This window comes from Oncorhynchus kisutch, linkage group LG20 (genome assembly GCF_002021735.2).
Source record: "Oncorhynchus kisutch isolate 150728-3 linkage group LG20, Okis_V2, whole genome shotgun sequence".
NCBI lineage: Eukaryota > Metazoa > Chordata > Actinopteri > Salmoniformes > Salmonidae > Oncorhynchus > Oncorhynchus kisutch.
Window position 1 is genome coordinate 1,430,015 of NC_034193.2, and position 25,880 is coordinate 1,455,894.

General features: G+C 46.3%; 1 protein-coding gene across 1 annotated transcript in view; it reads left to right on the top strand.

The window, feature by feature from the left end:
- lyst (lysosomal trafficking regulator) overlaps positions 1–25,880 on the top strand; it is a 256,589-nt gene that overhangs the window by 149,093 nt on the left and 81,616 nt on the right. The window contains 10 exon segments of the mRNA XM_031799602.1: positions 5,272–5,421; positions 6,023–6,160; positions 11,363–11,561; positions 13,761–13,892; positions 14,073–14,586; positions 14,804–14,956; positions 20,075–20,255; positions 20,791–20,960; positions 22,130–22,360; positions 22,889–23,055. Of these exon segments, the coding sequence (XP_031655462.1) occupies positions 5,272–5,421; positions 6,023–6,160; positions 11,363–11,561; positions 13,761–13,892; positions 14,073–14,586; positions 14,804–14,956; positions 20,075–20,255; positions 20,791–20,960; positions 22,130–22,360; positions 22,889–23,055 (2,035 nt within the window).

Sequence of the window (25,880 nt, forward strand, 5' to 3'; positions counted from 1 at the left end):
GTGTTCCCAGCTCCACAGTGCAGTAATATCTAACTAAATGCTTGTGTTCCTAGCTCCAACAGTGCAGTAGTATCTAACTAAATGCTTGTGTTCCTAGCTCCAACAGTGCAGTAATATCTAACTAAATGCTTGTGTTCCTAGCTCCAACAGTGCAGTAATATCTAACTAAATGCTTGTGTTCCTAGCTCCAACAGTGCAGTAATATCTAACTAAATGCTTGTGTTCCTAGCTCCAACAGTGCAGTAATATCTAACTAAATGCTTGTGTTCCTAGCTCCAACAGTACAGTAGTATCTAACTAAATGCTTGTGTTCCTAGCTCCAACAGTGCAGTAATATCTAACTAAATGCTTGTGTTCCTAGCTCCAACAGTGCAGGAATATCTAACTAAATGCTTGTGTTCCTGGCTCCAACAGTGCAGTAATATCTAACTAAATGCTTGTGTTCCTAGCTCCAACAGTACAGTAGTATCTAACTAAATGCTTGTGTTCCTGGCTCCAACAGTACAGTAGTATCTAACTAAATGCTTGTGTTCCTAGCTCCAACAGTGCAGTAATATCTAACTAAATGCTTGTGTTCCTAGCTCCAACAGTGCAGGAATATCTAACTAAATGCTTGTGTTCCTGGCTCCAACAGTGCAGTAATATCTAACTAAATGCTTGTGTTCCTAGCTCCAACAGTACAGTAGTATCTAACTAAATGCTTGTGTTTCTAGCTCCAACAGTGCAGGAATATCTAACTAAATGCTTGTGTTCCTGGCTCCAACAGTGCAGTAATATCTAACTAAATGCTTGTGTTCCTAGCTCCAACAGTGCAGTAGTATCTAACTAAATGCTTGTGTTCCTAGTTCCAACAGTGCAGTAGTATCTAACTAAATGCTTGTGTTCCTAGCTCCAACAGTGCAGTAGTATCTAACTAAATGCTTGTGTTCCTAGCTCCAACAGTGCAGTAATATCTAACTAAATGCTTGTGTTCCTAGCTCCAACAGTGCAGTAATATCTAACTAAATGCTTGTGTTCCTAGCTCCAACAGTGCAGTAATATCTAACTAAATGCTTGTGTTCCTAGCTCCAACAGTGCAGTAGTATCTAACTAAATGCTTGTGTTCCTAGCTCCAACAGTGCAGTAATATCTAACTAAATGCTTGTGTTCCTAGCTCCAACAGTGCAGTAGTATCTAACTAAATGAGTGTGTTCCTAGCTCCAACAGTGCAGTAGTATCTAACTAAATGAGTGTGTTCCTAGCTCCAACAGTGCAGTAATATCTAACTAAATGCTAGTGTTCCTAGCTCCAACAGTACAGTAGTATCTAACTAAATGCTTGTGTTCCTAGCTCCAACAGTACAGTAGTATCTAACTAAATGCTAGTGTTCCTAGCTCCAACAGTGCAGTAATATCTAACTAAATGCTAGTGTTCCTAGCTCCAACAGTGCAGTAATATCTAACTAAATGCTAGTGTTCCTAGCTCCAACAGTACAGTAGTATCTAACTAAATGCTAGTGTTCCTAGCTCCAACAGTGCAGTAATATCTAACTAAATGCTAGTGTTCCTAGCTCCAACAGTGCAGTAGTATCTAACTAAATGAGTGTGTTCCTAGCTCCAACAGTGCAGTAATATCTAACTAAATGCTAGTGTTCCTAGCTCCAACAGTGCAGTAGTATCTAACTAAATGCTAGTGTTCCTAGCTCCAACAGTGCAGTAGTATCTAACTAAATGCTTGTGTTCCTAGCTCCAACAGTGCAGTAGTATCTAACTAAATGCTTGTGTTCCTAGCTCCAACAGTGCAGTAATATCTAACTAAATGCTTGTGTTCCTAGCTCCAACAGTGCAGTAGTATCTAACTAAATGCTTGTGTTCCTAGCTCCAACAGTACAGTAGTATCTAACTAAATGCTTGTGTTTCTAGCTCCAACAGTGCAGTAGTATCTAACTAAATGCTTGTGTTCCTAGCTCCAACAGTGCAGTAGTATCTAACTAAATGCTTGTGTTTCTAGCTCCAACAGTGCAGTAGTATCTAACTAAATGCTTGTGTTCCCAGCTCCAACAGTGCAGTAATATCTAACTAAATGCTAGTGTTCCTAGCTCCAACAGTACAGTAGTATCTAACTAAATGCTTGTGTTCCTAGCTCCAACAGTGCAGTAGTATCTAACTAAATGCTTGTGTTCCTAGCTCCAACAGTGCAGTAGTATCTAACTAAATGCTTGTGTTCCTAGCTCCAACAGTGCAGTAGTATCTAACTAAATGCTTGTGTTCCTAGCTCCAACAGTGCAGTAGTATCTAGCTAAATGCTTGTGTTCCTAGCTCCAACAGTGCAGTAATATCTAACTAAATGAGTGTGTTCCTAGCTCCAACAGTGCAGTAGTATCTAACTAAATGCTTGTGTTCCCAGCTCCAACAGTGCAGTAGTATCTAACTAAATGCTTGTGTTCCCAGCTCCAACAGTGCAGTAGTATCTAACTAAATGCTAGTGTTCCCAGCTCCAACAGTGCAGTAGTATCTAACTAAATGCTTGTGTTCCTAGCTCCAACAGTGCAGTAGTATCTAACTAAATGCTAGTGTTCCTAGCTCCAACAGTGCAGTAGTATCTAACTAAATGCTTGTGTTCCTAGCTCCAACAGTGCAGTAGTATCTAACTAAATGCTAGTGTTCCTAGTTCCAACAGTGCAGTAGTATCTAACTAAATGCTAGTGTTCCTAGCTCCAACAGTGCAGTAGTATCTAACTAAATGCTTGTGTTCCTAGCTCCAACAGTGCAGTAGTATCTAACTAAATGCTAGTGTTCCTAGCTCCAACAGTGCAGTAGTATCTAACTAAATGCTTGTGTTCCTAGCTCCAACAGTGCAGTAGTATCTAACTAAATGCTAGTGTTCCCAGCTCCAACAGTGCAGTAGTATCTAACTAAATGCTTGTGTTCCTAGCTCCAACAGTGCAGTAGTATCTAACTAAATGCTAGTGTTCCCAGCTCCAACAGCGCAGTCGTATCTAACAATACACACATCTAAAAGTCAAATATTTGAATGAAGAAATATATAAATATTAGATTGAGCCGGAGTGGCATTGACTAAATACAGTAGGATAGAATACAGTATATACATATGAGATGAGTCAAGCAGTATGTAAACATTATTAAAGTGGCTAGTTAGTAAATACAGTAGAATAGAATACAGTATATACATATGAGATGAGTAAAACAGTATGTAAACATGATTAAAGTTACCAGTGTTCCATTATTAAAGTGGCCAGTGACTCCATGTCTATGTATATGGGGCAGCAGCCTCAAAGGTGCAGGGTTGAGTAACCGGGTGGTAGCCGGCTAGTGGTGGCTATTTAACAGTCTGATGGCCTTGAGATAGAAGTAGTTTTTCAGTCTCTCGGTCCCTGCTTTGATGCACCTGTACTGACCTCGCCTTCTGGATGACCGCGGGGTGAACAGGCAGTGGCTCGGGTGGTTGTTGTCCTTGATGATCATTATGGCCTTCCTGTGACATCGGGTGGTGTAGGTGTCCTGGAGGGCAGCTAGTTTGCCCCCGGGGATGTGTTGGGCAGACCACACCACCCTCTGGAGAGCCCTAGATTTGCCGTAGCTGGCGGTGATACAGCCTGACAGGGTGCTCTCCATTGTGCATTTGTAAAGGTTTTTAGGGGTTTTAGGGACCAAGCCAAATTTGTTCAGGCTCCTGAGGTTTAAGAGATGCTGTTGCACCTTCTTCACCAAACTGTCTCTGTGGGTGGACCATTTCAGTTTGTCTGTGATGTGTACGCCGATGAACTTAAAACTTTCCACCTTCTCCACTACTGTCCCTTCGATGTGGATAGGGGGGTGCTCCCTCTGCTGTTTCCTGAAGTCCACAATCAGCTCCTTCGTTTTGTTGACGTTGAGGGAGAGGTTATTTTACTGGCACTCCCAAGGGACTCACCTCCTCCCTGTAGGAAGTCTCATCATTGTTGGTAATCAGGGCTACTACTGTTGTGTCGTCCGCAAAATTGATGATTGAGTTGGAGTCGGGAATGGCCGTCAGGAAGTCCAGGACCCAGTTGCACAGGGTGGGGTTCAGGCCCACGGCCTCGAGCTTAATGATGAGTTTGGAGGGTACTATGGTGTTGAAGGCTGAGCTATAGTCAATGAGCAGCATTGTATATGTCCGTAAACACTCCAGCCAGCTGGTCTGCGCATGATCTGAGGACGCGGCTGATGATGACGTCTGGGCAACCTTACGAGGTTTAACACGCTTAAATGTCTTACTCACGTTGGTTACAGAGAAGGAGAGCCCACAGTCCTCGGTAGCGGGCCGCATCGTTGGCTCTGTGTTATTCTCAAAGCGGTCGCGAAGAAGGTGTTTAGTTTGTCCGGAAGCCAGACATCGGTGTCCTCGACGTGACTGGTTTTCCTTTTGTAGTCCGTGATTGTCTGTAGACCCTGCCACGTGTCTCGTGTGTGAGTTGAATTGCGACTCCAGTTTGTCTCTATACAGACGTTTACCCTGTGATTGCCTTACGGAGAGAATAACTACACTGTTTGTATTTGGCCATATTCTCAGTCATCTTGTCATGGTTAAATGCGGTGGTTTGCACTTTCAGTTGTGTGCGAATGCTGCCATCTATCCACAGTTTCTGGCTAGGGTAGATTTGAATTGTCACAGTGGGTACAACATCTCCTATACACTTCCTGGTGAACTCTGTTAACATAGCCATGTGTTCGTCTATGTTATTCTCAGAGGCTACCTGGAACATATCCCAGTCCGCATGATCAAAACAATCTTGATGCATGGATTCCAATTGGTCAGACCAGCGTTGAATAGTACTTCCTGTTTGTTTCTGCCTATAGGAAGGGAGGAGCAAAATGGAGTCGTGATCAGATTTGCCGAAGGGAGGGCGGGGGAGGGCCTTGTAAGCATTTTGAAAAGTTGAGTAGCATACTACGGTCAATGTGTTGGCAGAACTTCGGTTCCCTCAGATTTACTCTAATATGGTCATACATTGGGCAGGAGGAAGTGCAGCTCAGTTTCCACCTCATTTTGTGGGCAGTGAGCACATAGCCTGTCTTCTCTTGAGAGCCATGTCTGCCTACGCCGGCCTTTCTCAATAGTAAGGCTATGCTCACTGAGTCTGTACATCTTCAAAGCTTTCCTTAAGTTTGGGTCAGTCACAGTGGTCAGGTATTCTGTCACTGTGTACTCTCTGTTTAGGGCCAATTAGCATTCTAGTTTGTTCGTAAATTATTTCCAATGTGTCAAGTATTTATCTTTCTGCTCTTCTCCTCTTCTCTCTGTCTATAGACCTTGTTAGATGGGAGCTGTAGTAGTCCTATCCTAACTCTAGGGGACGACGGTCAGTTCCACCTGGACACAGAGTCTACAGCCGTGGTCCAGGACATCAAGCTACTGTCTGAGGTTCTGCTGGACTGGAAGATCTGGGCCAAGGCGCAGGTAAACTCAGTGGTGGGTGTATGGGCAGGTATTTAGTATTACTGTATACCAGGATATTTTGAAATACTACAGGTAGGAACCAATACCATTTGAAACACAATTTATTTATATATTTTTTTAACTATGCTGTCTTTTAGAAGAGTTTGTGGTCATATGCACATCCTTAAAAACATGAGTGCTGGGCTAATAAAGAATACTACGAAAGAACAGCCAGGCCCCCGCCCTGCCAGAGAACAGCCAGGCCCCCGCCCTGCCAGAGAACAGCCAGGCCCCCGCCCTGCCAGAGAACAGCCAGGCCCCCGCCCTGCCAGAGAACAGCCTGTTAAAGCTCCCATTTCACAGCTTTATTGACAACGTTGGATCTTGGTCAGTTTGGGACGTTGTCAGTAAAGCTGTGAAATGGGAGCATAAGCAGCCTGTTGTTTAACTGGGTCTTTCACCTCTTAATCAGTCAGGGAGATCCTGCTAGCAGCCCTCGATCTTCATCAGGGTATACCACCCATTTCAGGGTTGGTTTGGGTCAGGTTGGGTAAGGGTTGGGTTAGAGTCAGGGTCAGGTCAGGGTAGCTGTGTATTAATATAAGTTACGTGTCTCTAATAGGGTGGTGTCTGGGAGACTCTGCTGGCAGGGTTGGAGATCCTCATCAGGGTTCACCACCCCCAGCAGGTGTTCAACATCAGACAGTTTCTCAAAGCCCAGGTGGTCCACCGCTTCCTGCTCACCTGTCAAGTACTACAGGTAAGAAACTTATCCGTTCTGAATGAACAAGATCCATTTTACTAAGAAATCATGTTGCAGCAATGTTTTGGTCCCAAGACCTTTCAAAACTCTGCCTAGGGAGCCAGAGAATAACCTGAGCTGTCATTGACAGTCGTTATCATTGACAGTCGTCCCGTGTGGCTCCGTTGGTAGAGAATAACCTGAGTTGTCATTGACAGTCGTAATCGTTGACAGTCGTCCCGTGTGGCTCCGTTGGTAGAGAATAACCTGAGTTGTCATTGACAGTCGTCCCGTGTGGCTCCGTTGGTAGAGAATAACCTGAGTTGTCATTGACAGTCGTTATCATTGACAGTCGTCCCGTGTGGCTCCGTTGGTAGAGAATAACCTGAGTTGTCATTGACAGTCGTCCCGTGTGGCTCCGTTGGTAGAGAATAACCTGAGCTGTCATTGACAGTCGTTATCATTGACAGTCGTCCCGTGTGGCTCCGTTGGTAGAGAATAACCTGAGCTGTCATTGACAGTCGTCCCGTGTGGCTCCGTTGGTAGAGAATAACATGAGCTGTCATTGACAGTCGTTATCATTGACAGTCGTCCCGTGTGGCTCCGTTGGTAGAGAATAACCTGAGTTGTCATTGACAGTCGTTATCATTGACAGTCGTCCCGTGTGGCTCCGTTGGTAGAGAATAACCTGAGTTGTCATTAACAGTCGTTATCATTGACAGTCGTCCCGTGTGGCTCCGTTGGTAGAGAATAACCTGAGCTGTCATTGACAGTCGTTATCATTGACAGTCGTCCCGTGTGGCTCCGTTGGTAGAGAATAACCTGAGCTGTCATTGACAGTCATTATCATTGACAGTCGTCCCGTGTGGCTCCGTTGGTAGAGAATAACCTGAGTTGTCATTGACAGTCGTCCCGTGTGGCTCCGTTGGTAGAGAATAACCTGAGTTGTCATTGACAGTCGTTATCATTGACAGTCGTCCCGTGTGGCTCCGTTGGTAGAGAATAACCTGAGTTGTCATTAACAAACGTCCCGTGTGGCTCCGTTGGTAGAGAATAACCTGAGTTATCATTGACAGTCGTCCCGTGTGGCTCCGTTGGTAGAGAATAACCTGAGTTATCATTGACAGTCGTCCCGTGTGGCTCCGTTGGTAGAGAATAACCTGAGTTGTCATTGACAGTCGTTATCATTGACAGTCGTCCCGTGTGGCTCCGTTGGTAGAGAATAACCTGAGTTGTCATTAACAAATGTCCCGTGTGGCTCCGTTGGTAGAGAATAACCTGAGTTGTCATTAACAGTGGTCCCATGTGGCTCCGTTGGTAGAGAATAACCTGAGTTATCATTGACAGTCGTCCCGTGTGGCTCCGTTGGTAGAGAATAACCTGAGTTGTCATTGACAGTCGTTATCATTGACAGTCGTCCCGTGTGGCTCCGTTGGTAGAGAATAACCTGAGTTGTCATTAACAAACGTCCCGTGTGGCTCCGTTGGTAGAGAATAACCTGAGTTGTCATTAACAGTCGTCCCGTGTGGCTCCGTTGGTAGAGAATAACCTGAGTTGTCATTAACAGTCGTCCCGTGTGGCTCCGTTGGTAGAGAATAACCTGAGTTGTCATTGACAGTCGTCCCGTGTGGCTCCGTTGGTAGAGAATAACCTGAGCTGTCATTGACAGTCGTAATCATTGACAGTCGTCCCGTGTGGCTCCGTTGGTAGAGAATAACCTGAGTTGTCATTGACAGTCGTTATCATTGACAGTCGTCCCGTGTGGCTCCGTTGGTAGAGAATAACCTGAGTTGTCATTGACAGTCGTCCCGTGTGGCTCCGTTGGTAGAGAATAACCTGAGTTGTCATTGACAGTCGTTATCATTGACAGTCGTCCCGTGTGGCTCCGTTGGTAGAGAATAACCTGAGTTGTCATTGACAGTCTTCCCGTGTGGCTCCGTTGGTAGAGAATAACCTGAGCTGTCATTGACAGTCGTTATCATTGACAGTCGTCCCGTGTGGCTCCGTTGGTAGAGAATAACCTGAGTTGTCATTGACAGTCGTCCCGTGTGGCTCCGTTGGTAGAGAATAACCTGAGTTGTCATTAAGTCGTTATCATTGACAGTCGTCCCGTGTGGCTCCGTTGGTAGAGAATAACCTGAGCTGTCATTGACAGTCGTTATCATTGACAGTCGTCCCGTGTGGCTCCGTTGGTAGAGAATAACCTGAGCTGTCATTGACAGTCGTTATCATTGACAGTCGTCCCGTGTGGCTCCGTTGGTAGAGAATAACCTGAGTTGTCATTAACAGTCGTCCCATGTGGCTCGGTTGGTAGAGAATAACCTGAGCTGTCATTGACAGTCGTTATCATTGACAGTCGTCCCGTGTGGCTCCGTTGGTAGAGAATAACCTGAGTTGTCATTAACAGTCGTCCCGTGTGGCTCCGTTGGTAGAGAATAACCTGAGTTATCATTGACAGTCGTCCCATGTGGCTCCGTTGGTAGAGAATAACCTGAGTTGTCATTGACAGTCGTTATCATTGACAGTCGTCCCGTGTGGCTCCGTTGGTAGAGAATAACCTGAGTTGTCATTAACAAACGTCCCGTGTGGCTCCGTTGGTAGAGAATAACCTGAGTTGTCATTAACAGTCGTCCCGTGTGGCTCCGTTGGTTGAGAATAACCTGAGTTGTCATTAACAGTCGTCCCGTGTGGCTCCGTTGGTAGAGAATAACCTGAGTTGTCATTGACAGTCGTCCCGTGTGGCTCCGTTGGTAGAGAATAACCTGAGTTGTCATTGACAGTCGTCCCGTGTGGCTCCGTTGTTAGAGAATAACCTGAGTTGTCATTGACAGTCGTTATCATTGACAGTCGTCCCGTGTGGCTCCGTTGGTAGAGAATAACCTGAGTTGTCATTAACAGTCGTCCCGTGTGGCTCCGTTGGTAGAGAATAACCTGAGTTGTCATTAACAGTTGTTATCATTGACAGTCGTCCCGTGTGGCTCCGTTGGTAGAGAATAACCTGAGTTGTCATTGACAGTCGTCCCGTGTAGCTCCGTTGGTAGAGAATAACCTGAGTTGTCATTGACAGTCGTCCCGTGTGGCTCCGTTGGTAGAGAATAACCTGAGTTGTCATTAACAGTTGTTATCATTGACAGTCGTCCCGTGTGGCTCCGTTGGTAGAGAATAACCTGAGTTGTCATTGACAGTCGTCCCGTGTAGCTCCGTTGGTAGAGAATAACCTGAGTTGTCATTAACAAACGTCCCGTGTGGCTCCGTTGGTAGAGAATAACCTGAGTTGTCATTAACAGTCGTCCCGTGTGGCTCCGTTGGTAGAGAATAACCTGAGTTGTCATTAACAGTCGTCCCGTGTGGCTCCGTTGGTAGAGAATAACCTGAGTTGAAATTGACAGTCATCCCGTGTGGCTCCGTTGGTAGAGAATAACCTGAGTTGTCATTGACAGTCGTTATCATTGACAGTCGTCCCGTGTGGCTCCGTTGGTAGAGAATAACCTGAGTTGTCATTAACAGTCGTCCCGTGTGGCTCCGTTAGTAGAGAATAACCTGAGTTGTCATTGACAGTTGTTATCATTGACAGTCGTCCCGTGTGGCTCCGTTGGTAGAGAATAACCTGAGTTGTCATTAACAGTCGTCCCGTGTGGCTCCGTTGGTAGAGAATAACCTGAGTTGTCATTGACAGTCGTCCCGTGTGGCTCCGTTGGTAGAGAATAACCTGAGTTGTCATTAACAGTCGTTATCATTGACAGTCATCCCGTGTGGCTCCGTTGGTAGAGAATAACCTGAGTTGTCATTAACAGTCGTTATCATTGACAGTCGTCCCTAGTGGCTCTGTTGGTAGAGAATAACCTGAGTTGTCATTGACAGTTGTTATCATTGACAGTCGTCCCGTGTGGCTCCGTTGGTAGAGAATAACCTGAGTTGTCATTAACAGTCGTCCCGTGTGGCTCCGTTGGTAGAGAATAACCTGAGTTGTCATTGACAGTCGTCCCGTGTGGCTCCGTTGGTAGAGAATAACCTGAGTTGTCATTGACAGTCGTCCCGTGTGGCTCCGTTGGTAGAGAATAACCTGAGTTGTCATTAACAGTCGTCCCGTGTGGCTCCGTTGGTAGAGAATAACCTGAGTTGTCATTGACAGTCGTCCCGTGTGGCTCCGTTGGTAGAGAATAACCTGAGTTGTCATTGACAGGTGGTGTCTCTGGATAAGAGTCTCCTAAATGACTCACTACTGTAAGTCTCTATGGATAAGAGTCTGCCAAATGACTCACTACTGTAGTGTCTATGGATAAGAGTCTGCCAAATGACTCACTACTGTGGTGTCTCTGGATAAGAGAGTCTGCTAAATGACTCACTACTTTAGTGGCTCTGGATAAGAGTCTGCTAAATGACTCACTACTGTAGAGTCTCTGGATAAGAGAGTCTGTTAAATGACTCACTACTGTAGTGGCTCTGGATAAGAGAGTCTGCTAAATGACTCACTACTGTAGTGCCTCTGGATAAGAGAGTCTGCTAAATGACTCACTACTGTAGTGGCTCTGGATAAGAGAGTCTGCTAAATGACTCACTACTGTAGTGGCTCTGGATAATAGTATAATAAATGACTCACTACTGTAGTGGCTCTGGATAAGAGAGTCTGCTAAATGACTCACTACTGTAGTGGCTCTGGATAAGAGAGTCTGCTAAATGACTCACTACTGTAGTGGCTCTGGATAAGAGTCTGCTAAATGACTCACTACTGTAGAGTCTCTGGATAAGAGAGTCTGCTAAATGACTCACTACTGTAGTGTCTCTGGATAATAGTATAATAAATGACTCACTACTGTAGTTTCTCTGGATCAGAGAGTCTGCTAAATGACTCACTACTGTAGTGGCTCTGGATAAGAGAGTCTGCTAAATGACTCACTACTGTAGTGGCTCTGGATAAGAGAGTCTGCTAAATGACTCACTACTGTAGTGTCTCTGGATCAGAGAGTCTGCTAAATGACTCACTACTGTAGTGGCTCTGGATAAGAGTCTGCTAAATGACTCACTACTGTAGTGGCTATGGATTAGAGAGTCTGCTAAATGACTCACTACTGTAGTGGCTCTGGATAAGAGAGTCTGCTAAATGACTCACTACTGTAGAGTCTCTGGATTTAAGTCGATGTAATTAAACGACTGCATGTTCCTCTGGCCTTTTCTAACACGTTAACTATCAGACTTCCTTATCCTCTGTTTGTCCTCCAGGAGCATCGGGACGAGCACCTGACCTCCATCCCACAGGAAGTGTGTCTGTCTTTCGTTAAGATCATCCAGGAAGTGTTGGGTTCACCTCCGGACCTAGACCTCCTCCGATTGGTCTACAACTTCCTCCTCGCCGTGCACCCGCCCACTAACACCTACGTCTGTCATACGCCTACAAGCTTCTACTTCTCACTACACATAGGTGGGGTTTTTACACACACTTCCTGGTTCAATTAATAAAGTCAAACTCAGGTGTTTTAATAGGTGACTTTTACTTAGAATAGTAATTTTCTACCATGGTGTCTGCTTTTACTGAAAGGACTTAACACCACTGACAGTATTGTGTCTGTTGTGTCCAGATGTTAGACAGTATTGTGTCTGTTGTCTCCAGATGTTAGACAGTATTGTGTCTGTTGTCTCCAGATGTTAGACAGTATTGTGTCTGTTGTCTCCAGATGTTAGACAGTGTTGTGTCTGTTGTCTCCAGATGTTAGACAGTGTTGTGTCTGTTGTCTCCAGATGTTAGACAGTATTGTGTCTGTTGTCTCCAGATGTTAGACAGTATTGTGTCTGTCTCCAGATGTTAGACAGTATCGTGTCTGTTGTCTCCAGATGTTAGACAGTAGTGTCTGTTGTCTCCAGATGTTAGACAGTGTTGTGTCTGTTGTCTCCAGATGTTAGACAGTGTTGTGTCTGTTGTCTCCAGATGTTAGACAGTGTTGTGTCTGTTGTCTCCAGATGTTAGACAGTATTGTGTCTGTTGTCTCCAGATGTTAGACAGTATTGTGTCTGTTGTCTCCAGATGTTAGTCAGTATTGTGTCTGTTGTCTCCAGATGTTAGACAGTATTGTGTCTGTTGTCTCCAGATGTTAGACAGTGTTGTGTCGGTTGTCTCCAGATGTTAGACAGTATTGTGTCTTGTCTCCAGATGTTAGACAGTATTGTGTCTGTTGTCTCCAGGTGTTAGACAGTATTGTGTCTGTCTCCAGATGTTAGACAGTGTTGTGTCTGTTGTCTCCAGATGTTAGACAGTGTTGTGTCTGTTGTCTCCAGATGTTAGACAGTATTGTGTCTGTTGTCTCCAGATGTTAGACAGTATTGTGTCTGTTGTCTCCAGATGTTAGACAGTATTGTGTCTGTTGTCTCCAGATGTTAGACAGTATTGTGTCTGTTGTCTCCAGATGTTAGACAGTGTTGTGTCGGTTGTCTCCAGATGTTAGGCAGTGTTGTGTCGGTTGTCTCCAGATGTTAGACAGTGTTGTGTCGGTTGTCTCCAGATGTCAGACACTGTTGTGTCTGTTGTCTCCAGATGTTAGACAGTATTGTGTCTGTTGTCTCCAGATGTTAGACAGTATTGTGTCTGTCTCCAGATGTTAGACAGTGTTGTGTCTGTTGTCTCCAGATGTTAGACAGTGTTGTGTCTGTTGTCTCCAGATGTTAGACAGTAGTGTGTCTGTCTCCAGATGTTAGACAGTAGTGTGTGTTGTCTCCAGATGTTAGACAGTGTTGTGTCGGTTGTCTCCAGATGTTAGACAGTGTTGTGTCGGTTGTCTCCAGATGTTAGACAGTGTTGTGTCGGTTGTCTCCAGATGTCAGACACTGTTGTGTCTGTTGTCTCCAGATGTTAGACAGTATTGTGTCTGTTGTCTCCAGATGTTAGACAGTATTGTGTCTGTCTCCAGATGTTAGACAGTGTTGTGTCTGTTGTCTCCAGATGTTAGACAGTGTTGTGTCTGTTGTCTCCAGATGTTAGACAGTAGTGTGTCTGTCTCCAGATGTTAGACAGTAGTGTGTGTTGTCTCCAGATGTTAGACAGTATTGTGTCTGTTGTCTCCAGATGTTAGACAGTGTTGTGTCTGTTGTCTCCAGATGTTAGACAGTAGTGTGTCTGTTGTCTCCAGATGTTAGACAGTAGTGTGTGTTGTCTCCAGATGTTAGACAGTGTTGTGTCTGTTGTCTCCAGATGTTAGACAGTGTTGTGTCTGTTGTCTCCAGATGTTAGACAGTAGTGTGTCTGTTGTCTCCAGATGTTAGACAGTAGTGTGTGTTGTCTCCAGATGTTAGACAGTATTGTGTCTGTTGTCTCCAGATGTTAGACAGTGTTGTCTGTTATCTCCAGATGTTAGACAGTAGTGTCTGTTGTCTCCAGATGTTAGACAGTATTGTGTCTGGTGTCTCCAGATGTTAGACAGTGTTGTGTCTGGTGTCTCCAGATGTTAGACAGTGTTGTGTCTGTTGTCTCCAGATGTTAGACAGTGTTGTGTCTGTTGTCTCCAGATGTTAGACAGTGTTGTGTCTGTTGTCTCCAGATGTTAGACAGTGTTGTGTCTGTTGTCTCCAGATGTCCTGAAGATGGTAATCTGTACCAGTGTATATATATATGTTGTCTGTTGTCCTGTAGATGGTAATCTGTACCAGGAGAAAGTCCAGTCCATAATGTATATGAGAAATATCAACAGTGGATGGAAGTCAGCTGGTAGCTCAGTGGTCTCTCTCTCCACGGCCGTCTTCACTGAGGACCCTCTTCCTGAAGGTACCTAGAATCATTATGTTTGTCTTCATGCAGTGACATGTTTCTCGCTCTCCATTGGTGCAGAACACCTGTACGCTAATATCCTTCCAGGAAGCAAATTTACATCTGCACTTTGTTCTGCCCAAGACCTTTCCCCTTTTCTATTAAACCTGTTGGGAACGGCATGAGATTTATATTTAGGTCTGTTTCCCTCTGAAGGTACCATCCACCTTCAGCCTCCGTCACCTGAACACGGAGGAGACGACCAGTCCCTGTCCCTCCTGCCCGCCAACCTGACCCCCTCGCCCAACTCCTCCCCGTTGCTCAGGCCCTGTCTGGGCCATGGAGGGGCTGGGAGCCCCAGGGAGGGCCAGGAAGGAGAGGGGGTGACTTTGGGAAGCACAGAGACTCTAAAGAGAGGAGGAGGGGTGAGGGAGGAGCAGCTCCTGTCTAGCTGTGAGTCGGCGAAAACCATCTGTGACTCCCGAGAGGGAGGAGAGGCACCACATACCCCGTCCATCAGTATCGAGGAGGTGGAGGTAGATGGGGAGGAGGGGGTGGAGGAGAGGGGGGAGGTGGATAGTCTGGTTGAGGGCAGTGTGGGCGGTGCTGAATCTGAGGACCGTTTCGATTGGGCGAGCGATGAGGTGCCACAGAGGCCGGACAGTCTGAAGGGGATCACATCGTTTCAGAGGAGCTCCTCTAACCTGGCCAGGTGACTGGATATTTTGCTTCCAAAGGGCACCTTTTCCTTATAAAGTGCTTTTGACCAGTGCCCATAGGAACCAAATCAGAGGACATGTTTAGCCTCGTTCTTCACCTCTCAGTATAGTCGCTGAAATCAAACTGATAATGCTGTTTACTTTGTACATCGCTGACTCTACCTTTTAAAATGTGTCTAATACAATTTATTCCTTCATTTATTCATCCAGCCTGGGCCTGGCCTTCCCTGCCCAGAATGGGAACCTAGCCCTGGGTCGCTGGCCCAGCGTGGCCGACCGTGGGACACTACCAGAAGACTGGGAGAGCTACTCATACTCACCTGGATACGAGAGGGCCTCCAGCAAAGACTCTAGCAACGACAGGTACACAATTCTATTGAATAACACACCAACTACACCTGTTAGATCTCATGCAGACTACCCTGCAGACTATGTTACCCTGTACTACCCTCATGCTCCTATACAGACTACCCTGTTAGATCTCATGCTCCTATACAGACTACCCTGTTAGATCTCATGCTCCTATACAGACTACCCTGTTAGATCTCATGCTCCTATACAGACTACCCTGTTAGATCTCATGCTCCTATACAGACTACCCTGTTAGATCTCATGCTCCTATACAGACTACCCTGTTAGATCTCATGCTCCTATACAGACTACCCTGTACTACCCTCATGCTCCTATACAGACTACCCTGTTAGATCTCATGCTCCTATACAGACTACCCTGTACTACCCTCATGCTCCTATACAGACTACCCTGTTAGATCTCATGCTCCTATACAGACTACCCTGTTAGATCTCATGCTCCTATACAGACTACCCTGTTAGATCTCATGCTCCTATACAGACTACCCTGTTAGATCTCATGCTCCTATACAGACTACCCTGTTAGATCTCATGCTCCTATACAGACTACCCTGTACTACCCTCATGCTCCTATACAGACTACCCTGTTAGATCTCATGCTCCTATACAGACTACCCTGTTAGATCTCATGCTCCTATACAGACTACCCTGTTAGATCTCATGCTCCTATACAGACTACCCTGTTAGATCTCATGCTCCTATACAGACTACCCTGTTAGATCTCATGCTCCTATACAGACTACCCTGTTAGATCTCATGCTCCTATACAGACTACCCTGTTAGATCTCATGCTCCTATACAGACTACCCTGTACTACCCTCATGCTCCTATACAGACTACCCTGTTAGATCTCATGCTCCTATACAGACTACCCTGTTAGATCTCATGCTCCTATACAGACTACCCTGTTAGATCTCATGCTCTATATAGGGGACTACTGTTGACCAGGTCCCACAGGGCTCTGTATAGTGGACTACTGTTGACCAGGACCCACAGGGCTCTGTATAGGGAACAGAGGTCCGCATTGGGAAGCGTCCTGTTCCTGTAACTACCAAGGTGAAGATGAGTTTCTGTTGAATTGACAGAACCACCCTCACTCCCTCCACTTTATCTATATTTCTGTCTCATCTCTCTAGCTCAGTTGAGTATCATCAAGCTGTCTTTGATGAAGTCCAATAATACTCTCTCCCTGTAACGAAGTGGATCAGCTAATTAGCCATCCACATCCTCTCTTCTCACTCTTTCTCGCTCTTAATTCTCTCAGTGTCTCGGTCTCTCTCTTTCGCCCTCTCGCGCTCTCTCTCCTCTCTCTCTGTTCAGTCATCATCTGTGTGCGTAGGAGAGAACCCGACCTAGCCACTGTCTCTTTGCTTTCATCTACAGACCTCGTATGAAAGGATATAATATTGGGGGTTGCATGAGGCTGTGTTTCAAGCTTTATCTGTTCTGGGTTGTGTCTGTTTGTGCCTGTTATTGAGAATAGTAGACTTGTCTCTGTTTATGACGCCTTGTTATGTTGACTGAGCAGAGCTCTGTGGACTGATCACACAGATAACACCTGTCCTGTTAACACAGCAGGAAAACACCTCTCACTATCAATAGAGAGAGCACCTGTCCTCCTTCCTAGGACAATAGCCATCACCCAGGTATAATACCCCTCTTATCGCTGGCTGTGTTTGTTCTGTGTGTCTGGAACCGTAACGTCATTCAGAAAGGAAAAAGATATCTGTGATTAAACTTAATGTTTAGTCTCTGATTGGATTTATTATGGATCCCCATTAGTTCCTGTTGCCAAGGCAGCAGCTACTCTTCCTGGGGTTTATTATGGATCCCCATTAGATCCTGCCAAGGCAGCAGCTACTCTTCCTGGGGTTTATTATGGATCCCCATTAGTTCCTGTTGCCAAGGCAGCAGCCACTCTTCCTGGGGTTTATTATGGATCCCCATTAGATCCTGCCAAGGCAGCAGCTACTCTTCCTGGGTGTTGATGTGAGCCATGACCAGCCTTTCAAAGCACTTCATGGCAACAGACGTGAGTGCTACGGGTCGGTAGTCCATATAGACAAGGATACCTTAGTGTTCTTGGTCTGCTTGAAACACCCCAGTCATAGACTGTTCTCTCTGCTACCTCACGGCAAGCGGTACCAGAGCACCATGTCTATGACCAAAAGGCTCCTTAACAGCTTCTACCGCCAAGCCATAAGACTCCTGAACAGCTAATGAAATGGCTACCCACGCTGTATGCATTTACCCCCCCCAGTTGTATTATTTATCTATACATAGTCACTTTACCCCCACCTACATGTAAACTCAGCAAAAAAGTCTTACTGTCAACTGCATATATTTTCATCAAACTTAACATGTGTAAATATTTGTATGAACATAACCAGATTCAACAACTGAGACATAAACTGAACAAGTTCCACAGACATGTGACTAACTGAAATGGAATAATGTGTCCCTGAACAAAGGGGGGGGGGGGCACCTGCAAGTTCCCAGACATTTCTGGGGGGAATGGCCCTAGCCCTCACCCTCCGATCCAACAGGTCTCGGACGTGCTCAATGGGATTGAGATCCGGGCTCTTCGCTTGCCATGGCAGAACACTGACAACCCTTTCTTGCAGGAAATCATGCCAGAACGAGCAGTATGGCTGGTGGCATTGTCATGCTGGAGGGTCATGTCAGGATGAGCCTGCAGGAAGGGTTCCACATGAGGGAGGAGGATGTCTTCCCTGTAACGCACAGCTTTGAGATTGCCTGCAATGACAACAAGCTTAGTCCGATGATGCTGTGACACACCTCCAAATCGATCCCGTTCCAGAGTACAGACCTCTGTGTAACGCTCATCCTTGGACGATAATTGCGAAGCAGACCAGCACCCCTGGTGAGACAAAACTGCAACTCGTCAGTGAAGAGCACTTTTTGCCAGTCCTGTCTGGTCCAGCGACGGTGGGTTTGTGCCCATAGGTGAAGTTGTTGCCGGTGATGTCTGGTGAGGACCTGCCTTACAACAGGCCTACAAGCCCTCAGTCCAGCCTCTCTCAGCCTATTGCAGACAGTCTGAGCACTGATAGAGGGATTGTGCGTTCCTGGTGTAACTCGGGCAGTTGTTGTTGCCATCCTGTACTTGACCCACAGGTGTGATGTTTGGATGTACCGATCCTGTGCAGGTGTTGTTACACGTGGTCTGCCACTGCGAGGACGATCAGCTGTCCGTCCTGTCTCCCTGTAGCGCTGTCTTAAGCGTCTCAACGTACGGACATTGCACTTAATTGCCCTGGCCACATCTGCAGTCCTCATGCCTCCTTGAAGCATGCCTAAGGCACGTTCACCCAGATGAGCATGGACCCTGGGCATCTTTCTTTTGGTGTTTTTCAGAGTCAGTAGAAAGTCCTCTTTAGTGTCCTAAGTTTTCATAATTGTGACCTTAATTGCCTACCGTCTGTAAGCTGTTAGTGTCTTAACGACCGTTCCACAGGTGCATGTTCATTAATTGATTGTGGTTCATTGAACAAGCCTGTGAAACTGTGTTAAAACCCTTTACAATGAAGATCTGCGAAGTTATTTGGATTTGTATGAATTATATTTGAAAGACAGGGTCCTGAAAAAATGACATTTATTTTTTTGCTGAGTTTACATATTTCCTCAATTACCTTGACTAACCTGTGCCCCCAAACACTCTGTACCGTAACACCCTGTATATAGCCTCCACATTGACTCTGTACCGGTACCCCCTGTATATAGCCTCCACATTGACTCTGTACCGTAACACCCTGTATATAGCCTCCACATTGACTCTGTACCGTAACACCCTGTATATAGCCTCCACATTGACTCTGTACCGTAACACCCTGTATATAGCCTCCACATTGACTCTGTACCGTAACACCCTGTATATAGCCTCCACATTGACTCTGTACCATAACACCCTGTATATAGCCTCCACATTGACTCTGTACCGTAACACCCTGTATATAGCCTCCACATTGACTCTGTACCATAAAACCCTGTATATAGCCTCCACATTGACTCTGTACCGTAACACCCTGTATATAGCCTCCACATTGACTCTGTACCGGTACCCCCTGTATATAGCCTCCACATTGACTCTGTACCGGTACCCCCTGTATATAACCTCCACATTGACTCTGTACCGGTACCCCCTGTATATAGCCTCCACATTGACTCTGTACCGGTACCCCCTGTATATAGCCTCCACATTGACTCTGTACCGGTACCCCCTGTATATAGCCTCCACATTGACTCTGTACCCAGTTTGTTATTAATACATTATTACAGAGGACTGGTGTTATTAATACATTATTACAGAGGACTGGTGTTATTAATACATTACAGATGACTGGTGTTATTAATACATTACAGGGGACTGGTGTTATTAACACATTATTACAGAGGACTGGTGTTATTAATACATTATTACAGAGGACTGGTGTTATTAATACATTATTACAGAGGACTGGTGTTATTAATACATTATTACAGAGGACTGGTGTTATTAATACATTATTACAGAGGACTGGTGTTATTAATACATTACATAGGACTGGTGTTATTAATACATTATTACAGAGGACTGGTGTTATTAATACATTATTACAGAGGACTGGTGTTATTAATACATTATTACAGAGGACTGGTGTTATTAATACATTATTACGGAGGACTGGCGTTATTAATACATTACAGGGGACTGGTGTTATTAATACATTATTACAGAGGACTGATGTTATTAATACATTACAGGGGACTGGTGTTATTAATACATTATTACAGAGGACTGGTGTTATTAATACATTATTACAGAGGACTGGTGTTATTAATACATTATTACAGAGGACTGGTGTTATTAATACATTATTACGGAGGACTGGCGTTATTAATACATTATTACAGATGACTGGTGTTATTAATACATTATTACAGAGGACTGGTGTTATTAATACATTACAGAGGACTGGTGTTATTAATACATTATTACAGAGGACTGGTGTTATTAATACATTATTACAGAGGACTGGTGTTATTAATACATTACAGGGGACTGGTGTTATTAATACATTATTACAGAGGACTGATGATATTATTACAGGTCCAGTACAGAGGACTGCCTGGTGTTAATATGCTATGGTCTATATGACCTGTTGAGGGGGGTTCTGCTACTACTACCAGACCTGATGCTGCACGAGGTGATGGATAAGCTGGTCCAACCTGAAGCTCTTATCGTCCTCGTCAACCACTCCTCTCCCCTTATACAGCAGGGGGTTATGAAGGTTAGTGGTCTTGTATGCACACACACACACACACACATATACTGAGGAAGGCGCAGGCCAACACATTTCCACTATGTGTTATGTTGCCTGTTAACAGTTATGTCCCAGCTCCTAGACACCTACCTCAGCCAAGCCTTCAACAGGGATCTCATATTCTTTTAGACCTAAAGCTGCTGTGTCTCACTCCTTGTCCTAGTCTCCCTGTAGTTCCTGGATGCCAGTATGTTACCTTCTCTCTCTATCTCCTGGATACCAGTATGTTATCTCCTCTCTCTATCTCCTGGATACCAGTATGTTATCTCCTCTCTCTATCTCCTGGATACCAGTATGTTATCTCCTCTCTCTATCTCCTGGATACCAGTATGTTACCTCCTCTCTTCATCTCCTGGATGCCAGTATGTTAGGTTAGCTCTGACGGCTTACTGTCTCTCCTCTCTCTAGCTCCTGGATGCCAGTATGTTATCTCCTATCTTCATCTCCTGGATGCCAGTATGTTAGGTTAGCTCTGACGGCTTACTGTCTCTCCTCTCTCTAGCTCCTGGATGCCTACTTCAGCCGAGCGTTTAAGGAGCAGAAGGAAAAGTTCCTGAAGAACCATGGCTTCAGTCTCTTAGCCAATCAGCTGTACCTGCACCAGGGGACTCAGGGCCTGCTGGAGGTCTTCCTGGAGATGCTGTTTGGACGACCTGTCGGCCTCGAGGAGGAGTACGTACGGGGAGGGGAGAGAACAAGGCCTAGAGGAGGAGATGGGGAGAGAGCAAGGCCTGGAGGAGGAGATGGGAGAGAGCAAGGCCTGGAGGAGGAGATGGGGAGGGGAGAGAGCAAGGCCTGGAGGTGGAGATGGGGAGGGGAGAGAACAAGGCCTGGAGGAGGAGATGGGGAGGGGAGAGAGCAAGGCCTGTAGGAGGAGATGGGAAGGGGAGAGAGCAAGGCCTGGAGGAGGAGATGGGGAGGGGAGAGAGCAAGGCCTGGAGGAGGAGATGGGGAGGGGTGAGAGCAAGGCCTGGAGGAGGAGATGGGGAGGGGAGAGAGAAAGGCCTGGAGGAGGAGATGGAGAGGGGAGAGAACAAGGCCTGGAGGAGGAGATGGGGAGGGGAGAGAACAAGGCCTGGCGGAGGAGATGGGGAGGGGAGAGAGCAAGGCCTGGAGGAGGAGATGGGGAGAGGAGAGAGCAAGGCCTGGAGGAGGAGATGGGGAGGGGAGAGAGCAAGGCCTGGAGGAGGAGATGGGGAGGGGAGAGAGCAAGGCCTGGAGGAGGAGATGGGGAGGGGAGAGAGCAAGGCCTGGAGGAGGAGATGGGGAGGGGAGAGAGCAAGGCCTGGAGGAGGAGATGGGGAGGGGAGAGAACTAGGCCTGGAGGAGGAGATGGGGAGGGGAGAGAACTAGGCCTGGAGGAGGAGATGGGCAGGGGAGAGAGCAAGGCCTTGAGGAGGGGAGAGAGCAAGGCCTGGAGGAGGAGATGGGGAGGGGAGAGAGCAAGGCCTTGAGGAGGGGAGAGAGCAAGGCCTGGAGGAGGAGATGGGGAGGGGAGAGAACAAGGCCTGGAGGAGGAGATGGGGAGGGGAGAGAACAAGGCCTGGAGGAGGAGATGGGGAGGGGAGAGAACAAGGCCTGGCGGAGGAGATGGGGAAGGGAGAGAGCAAGGCCTGGAGGAGGAGATGGGGAGGGGAGAGAACAAGGCCTGGAGGAGGAGATGGGGAGGGGAGAGAACAAGGCCTGGCGGAGGAGATGGGGAGGGGAGAGAGCAAGGCCTGGAGGAGGAGATGGGGAGGGGAGAGAGCAAGGCCTGGAGGAGGAGATGGGGAGGAGCCGGATATGAAACAGAAACTATATGGAGGTGTCAGTGTTGTGTTTATTGTTGTTGTATTTTCCAGTCTAGACTTGGAGGACATGGAGACCATCAGTCCCTTCAGGAAGCGTTGTATCATCCCAGTGCTGGGCTTAATAGAGAACAGTCTGTGTGAGAACAGTCTGGTCCACAACGTGCTCTGTATGCTACTGCAGCTCGTCAACGCCTGTCCCAAACTGGCTGACATACTGCTGGACCACGGCCTGCTCTACGTCCTCTTCAACACCCTGTCGACACTCAACGGCATGGAGCACGGGTCAGTACACGCACCTTAGCCAAATACAACTCCTGACATTTAATCCTGGTCAGTTAGGATCACCACTTTATTTTAAGAATGTGAAATGTCAATAATAGTAGAGAGTGATTTATTTCAGCTTTTATTTCTTTCATCACATTCCCAGTGGGTCAGAAGTTTTCATGCACTCAATTAGTTTTTGGTAGCATTGACTTTAAATTGTTTAACTTGGGTCAAATGTTTCGGGTAGCCTTCCACAAGCTTCCCACAATAAGTTGGGTGAATTTTGTCCCATTCCTCCTGACAGAGCTGGTGTAACTGAGTCAGGTTTGTAGGCCTCCTTGCTCGCACACGCTGTTTCACCACACAGATTTATATCTGATATATAATATATAGATGAATATGTAGCTGCACCACACAGAGATTTCGTTTCATGGCATCATTTGAAACTAGAATGCACCACTGATGTTTTGCTAAGTAGAACGATGGGAGGGTTGGCCAGGGGTCTCACGCTGCTCTCTGTCTGTCTCAATCAATCTCTCTCCCCAGTATACCTCTGAACGACTACAAACTACTAGTGGTTGATATCCAACAGCTCTTGGTCGCGGTGACCATCCATTCCTGTTCTTCCTCTGGTGCTCAATACTTCAGGATCATAGAGGACCTAATCACACTGCTGGGCTTCATGGAGACGTCCAAGATGAAACGAACCCAGGGTAAGATATAGCCTGGTATATTAGAGAGTAGGGTACTGTGATGAGATGAACCCAAGATATAGCCTGGTACCTATATTAGAGAGTAGGGTACTGTGGTGAGATGAACCCAGGGTAAGATATAGCCTGGTACCTATATTAGAGACTAGGGTACTGTGGTGAGGTGAACCCAGGGTAAGATATGGCCTGGTACCTATATTAGAGAGTAGGGTACTGTGATGAGATGAACCCAGGGTAAGATATAGCCTGGTACCTATATTAGAGAGTAGGGTACTGTGATGAGATGAACCCAGGGTAAGATATAGCCTGGTACCTATATTAGAGAGTAGGGTACTGTGATGAGATGAACCCAGGGTAAGATATAGCCTGGTACCTAGGGTAAGATATAGCCTGGTACCTATATTAGAGACTAGGGTACTGTGGTGAGGTGAACCCAGGGTAAGATATGGCCTGGTACCTATATTAGAGAGTAGGGTACTGTGATGAGATGAACCCAGGGTAAGATATAGCCTGGTACCTATATTAGAGAGTAGGGTACTGTGATGAGATGAACCCAGGGTAAGATATAGCCTGGTACCTATATTAGAGAGTAGGGTACTGTGATGAGATGAACCCAGGGTAAGATATAGCCTGGTACCTAGGGTAAGATATAGCCTGGTACCTATATTAGAGAGTAGGGTACTGTGGTGAGATGAACCCAGGGTAAGATATAGCCTGGTACCTATATTAGAGAGTAGGGTACTGTGGTGAGATGAATCCAGGGTAAGATATAGCCTGGTACCTATATTAGAGACTAGGGTACTGTGGTGAGATGAACCCAGGGTAAGATATAGCCTGGTACCTATATTAGAGAGTAGGGTACTAAATATAGCATGATTCTTCATAGACGACTCTACTGTACATGTACCGTTCCTTCGGGAAGTATTCACACCCCTCGACTGATTCCACTTTTTGTTGTGTTACAGCCTGAATTCAAAATGGATTCAATTGAGTTTTTTCTCACCCATCTTCACACAATATCCCAGAATTGTTGCATATGTATTGAAAATGAAATACAGAAGTATCTAATTTACCCCTGAGTCAATACTTTTTATAAGCACCTTTGACAGTGATTACAGCTGTGAGTCTTTCTGGGTAAGGCTCTTAGAGCTGTGGGTCTTTCTGGGTAAGGCTCTAAGAGTTGTGAGTCTTTCTGGGTAAGGCTCTAAGAGTTGTGGGTCTTTCTGGGTAAGGCGCTAAGAGCTGTGAGTCTTTCTGGGTAAGGCTCTAAGAGCTGTGGGTCTTTCTGGGTAAGGCTCTAAGAGCTGTGGGTCTTTCTGGGTAAGGCTCTAAGAGCTGTGGGTCTTTCTGGGTAAGGCTCTAAGAGTTGTGGGTCTTTCTGGGTAAGGCGCTAAGAGCTGTGAGTCTTTCTGGGTAAGGCGCTAAGAGCTGTGAGTCTTTCTGGGTAAGGCGCTAAGAGCTGTGAGTCTTTCTGGGTAAGGCTCTAAGAGCTGTGAGTCTTTCTGGGTAAGGCGCTAAGAGCTGTGTGTCTTTCTGGGTAAGGCGCTAAGAGCTGTGTGTCTTTCTGGGTAAGGCTCTAAGAGCTGTGAGTCTTTCTGGGTAAGGCTCTAAGAGCTGTGAGTCTTTCTGGGTAAGGCTCTAAGAGCTTTACACACCTGGATTGTGCAACATTTACACATTATTTAAATTCATTGTCTTGCATTAGGAGGAACCCAGGGCCAACCGCACCATCATATGTGTGCGGCCCCCCAAAGAAATGCCACCCCACACCATGACTGACCCACCGCCAAACCAGTCGTGCTGGAGGATGTTGCAGGCAGCAGAACGTTCTCCACGGCGTCTCCAGACTGTCACGTCTGTCACGTGCTCAGTGTGAACCTGCTTTCATCTGTGAAGAGCACAGGGCGCCAGTGGCGAATTTGCCAATCTTGGTGTTCTGGCAAATGCCAAACGTCCTGCACGGTGTTGGGCTGTAAGCACAACCCCCACCTGTGGACGTCGGGCCCTCATACCTCCCTCATGGAGTCTGTTTCTGACCGTTTGAGCAGACACATGCACATTTGTGGCCTGCTGGAGGTCATTTTGCAGGGCTCTGGCAGTGCTCCTCCTGCCCCTCCTTGCACAAAGGCGGGGGTAGCGGTCCTGCTGCTGGGTTGTTGCCCTCCTACGGCCTCCTCCACGTCTCCTGATGTACTGCCTGTCTCCTGGTAGCGCCTCCATGCTCTGGACACTACGCTGACAGACACAGCAAACCTTCTTGCCACAGCTCACATTGATGTTCCATCCTGGATGAGCTGCACTACCTGAGCCACTTGTGTGGGTTGTAGACTCCGTCTCATGCTACCACTAGAGTGAAAGCACCGCCAGCATTCAAAAGTGACCAAAACATCAGCCAGGAAGCATAGGAACTGAGAAGTGATCTGTGGTCACCACCTGCAGAACCACTCCTTTATTGGGGGTGTCTTGCTAATTGCCTATAATTTCCACCTGTTGTCTATTCCATTTGCACAACAGCATGTGACATTTATTGTCAATCAGTGTTGCTTCCTAAGTGGACAGTTTGATTTCACAGAAGTGTGATTGACTTGGAGTTACAGTGTGTTGTTTAAGTGTTCCCTTTATTTTTTTGAGCAGTGTATTATATAGGGTAGGTATAGTATAGCCTGGTAGAGTATATATATTATATAGGGCAGAGGGTAGGTATAGTATAGTCTGGTAGTGTATATATATATATTATAGGGTAGGTATAGTATAGCCTGCTAGTGTATATATATATTATAGGGTAGGTATAGTATAACCTGGTAGAGTGTATATATATATATTATAGG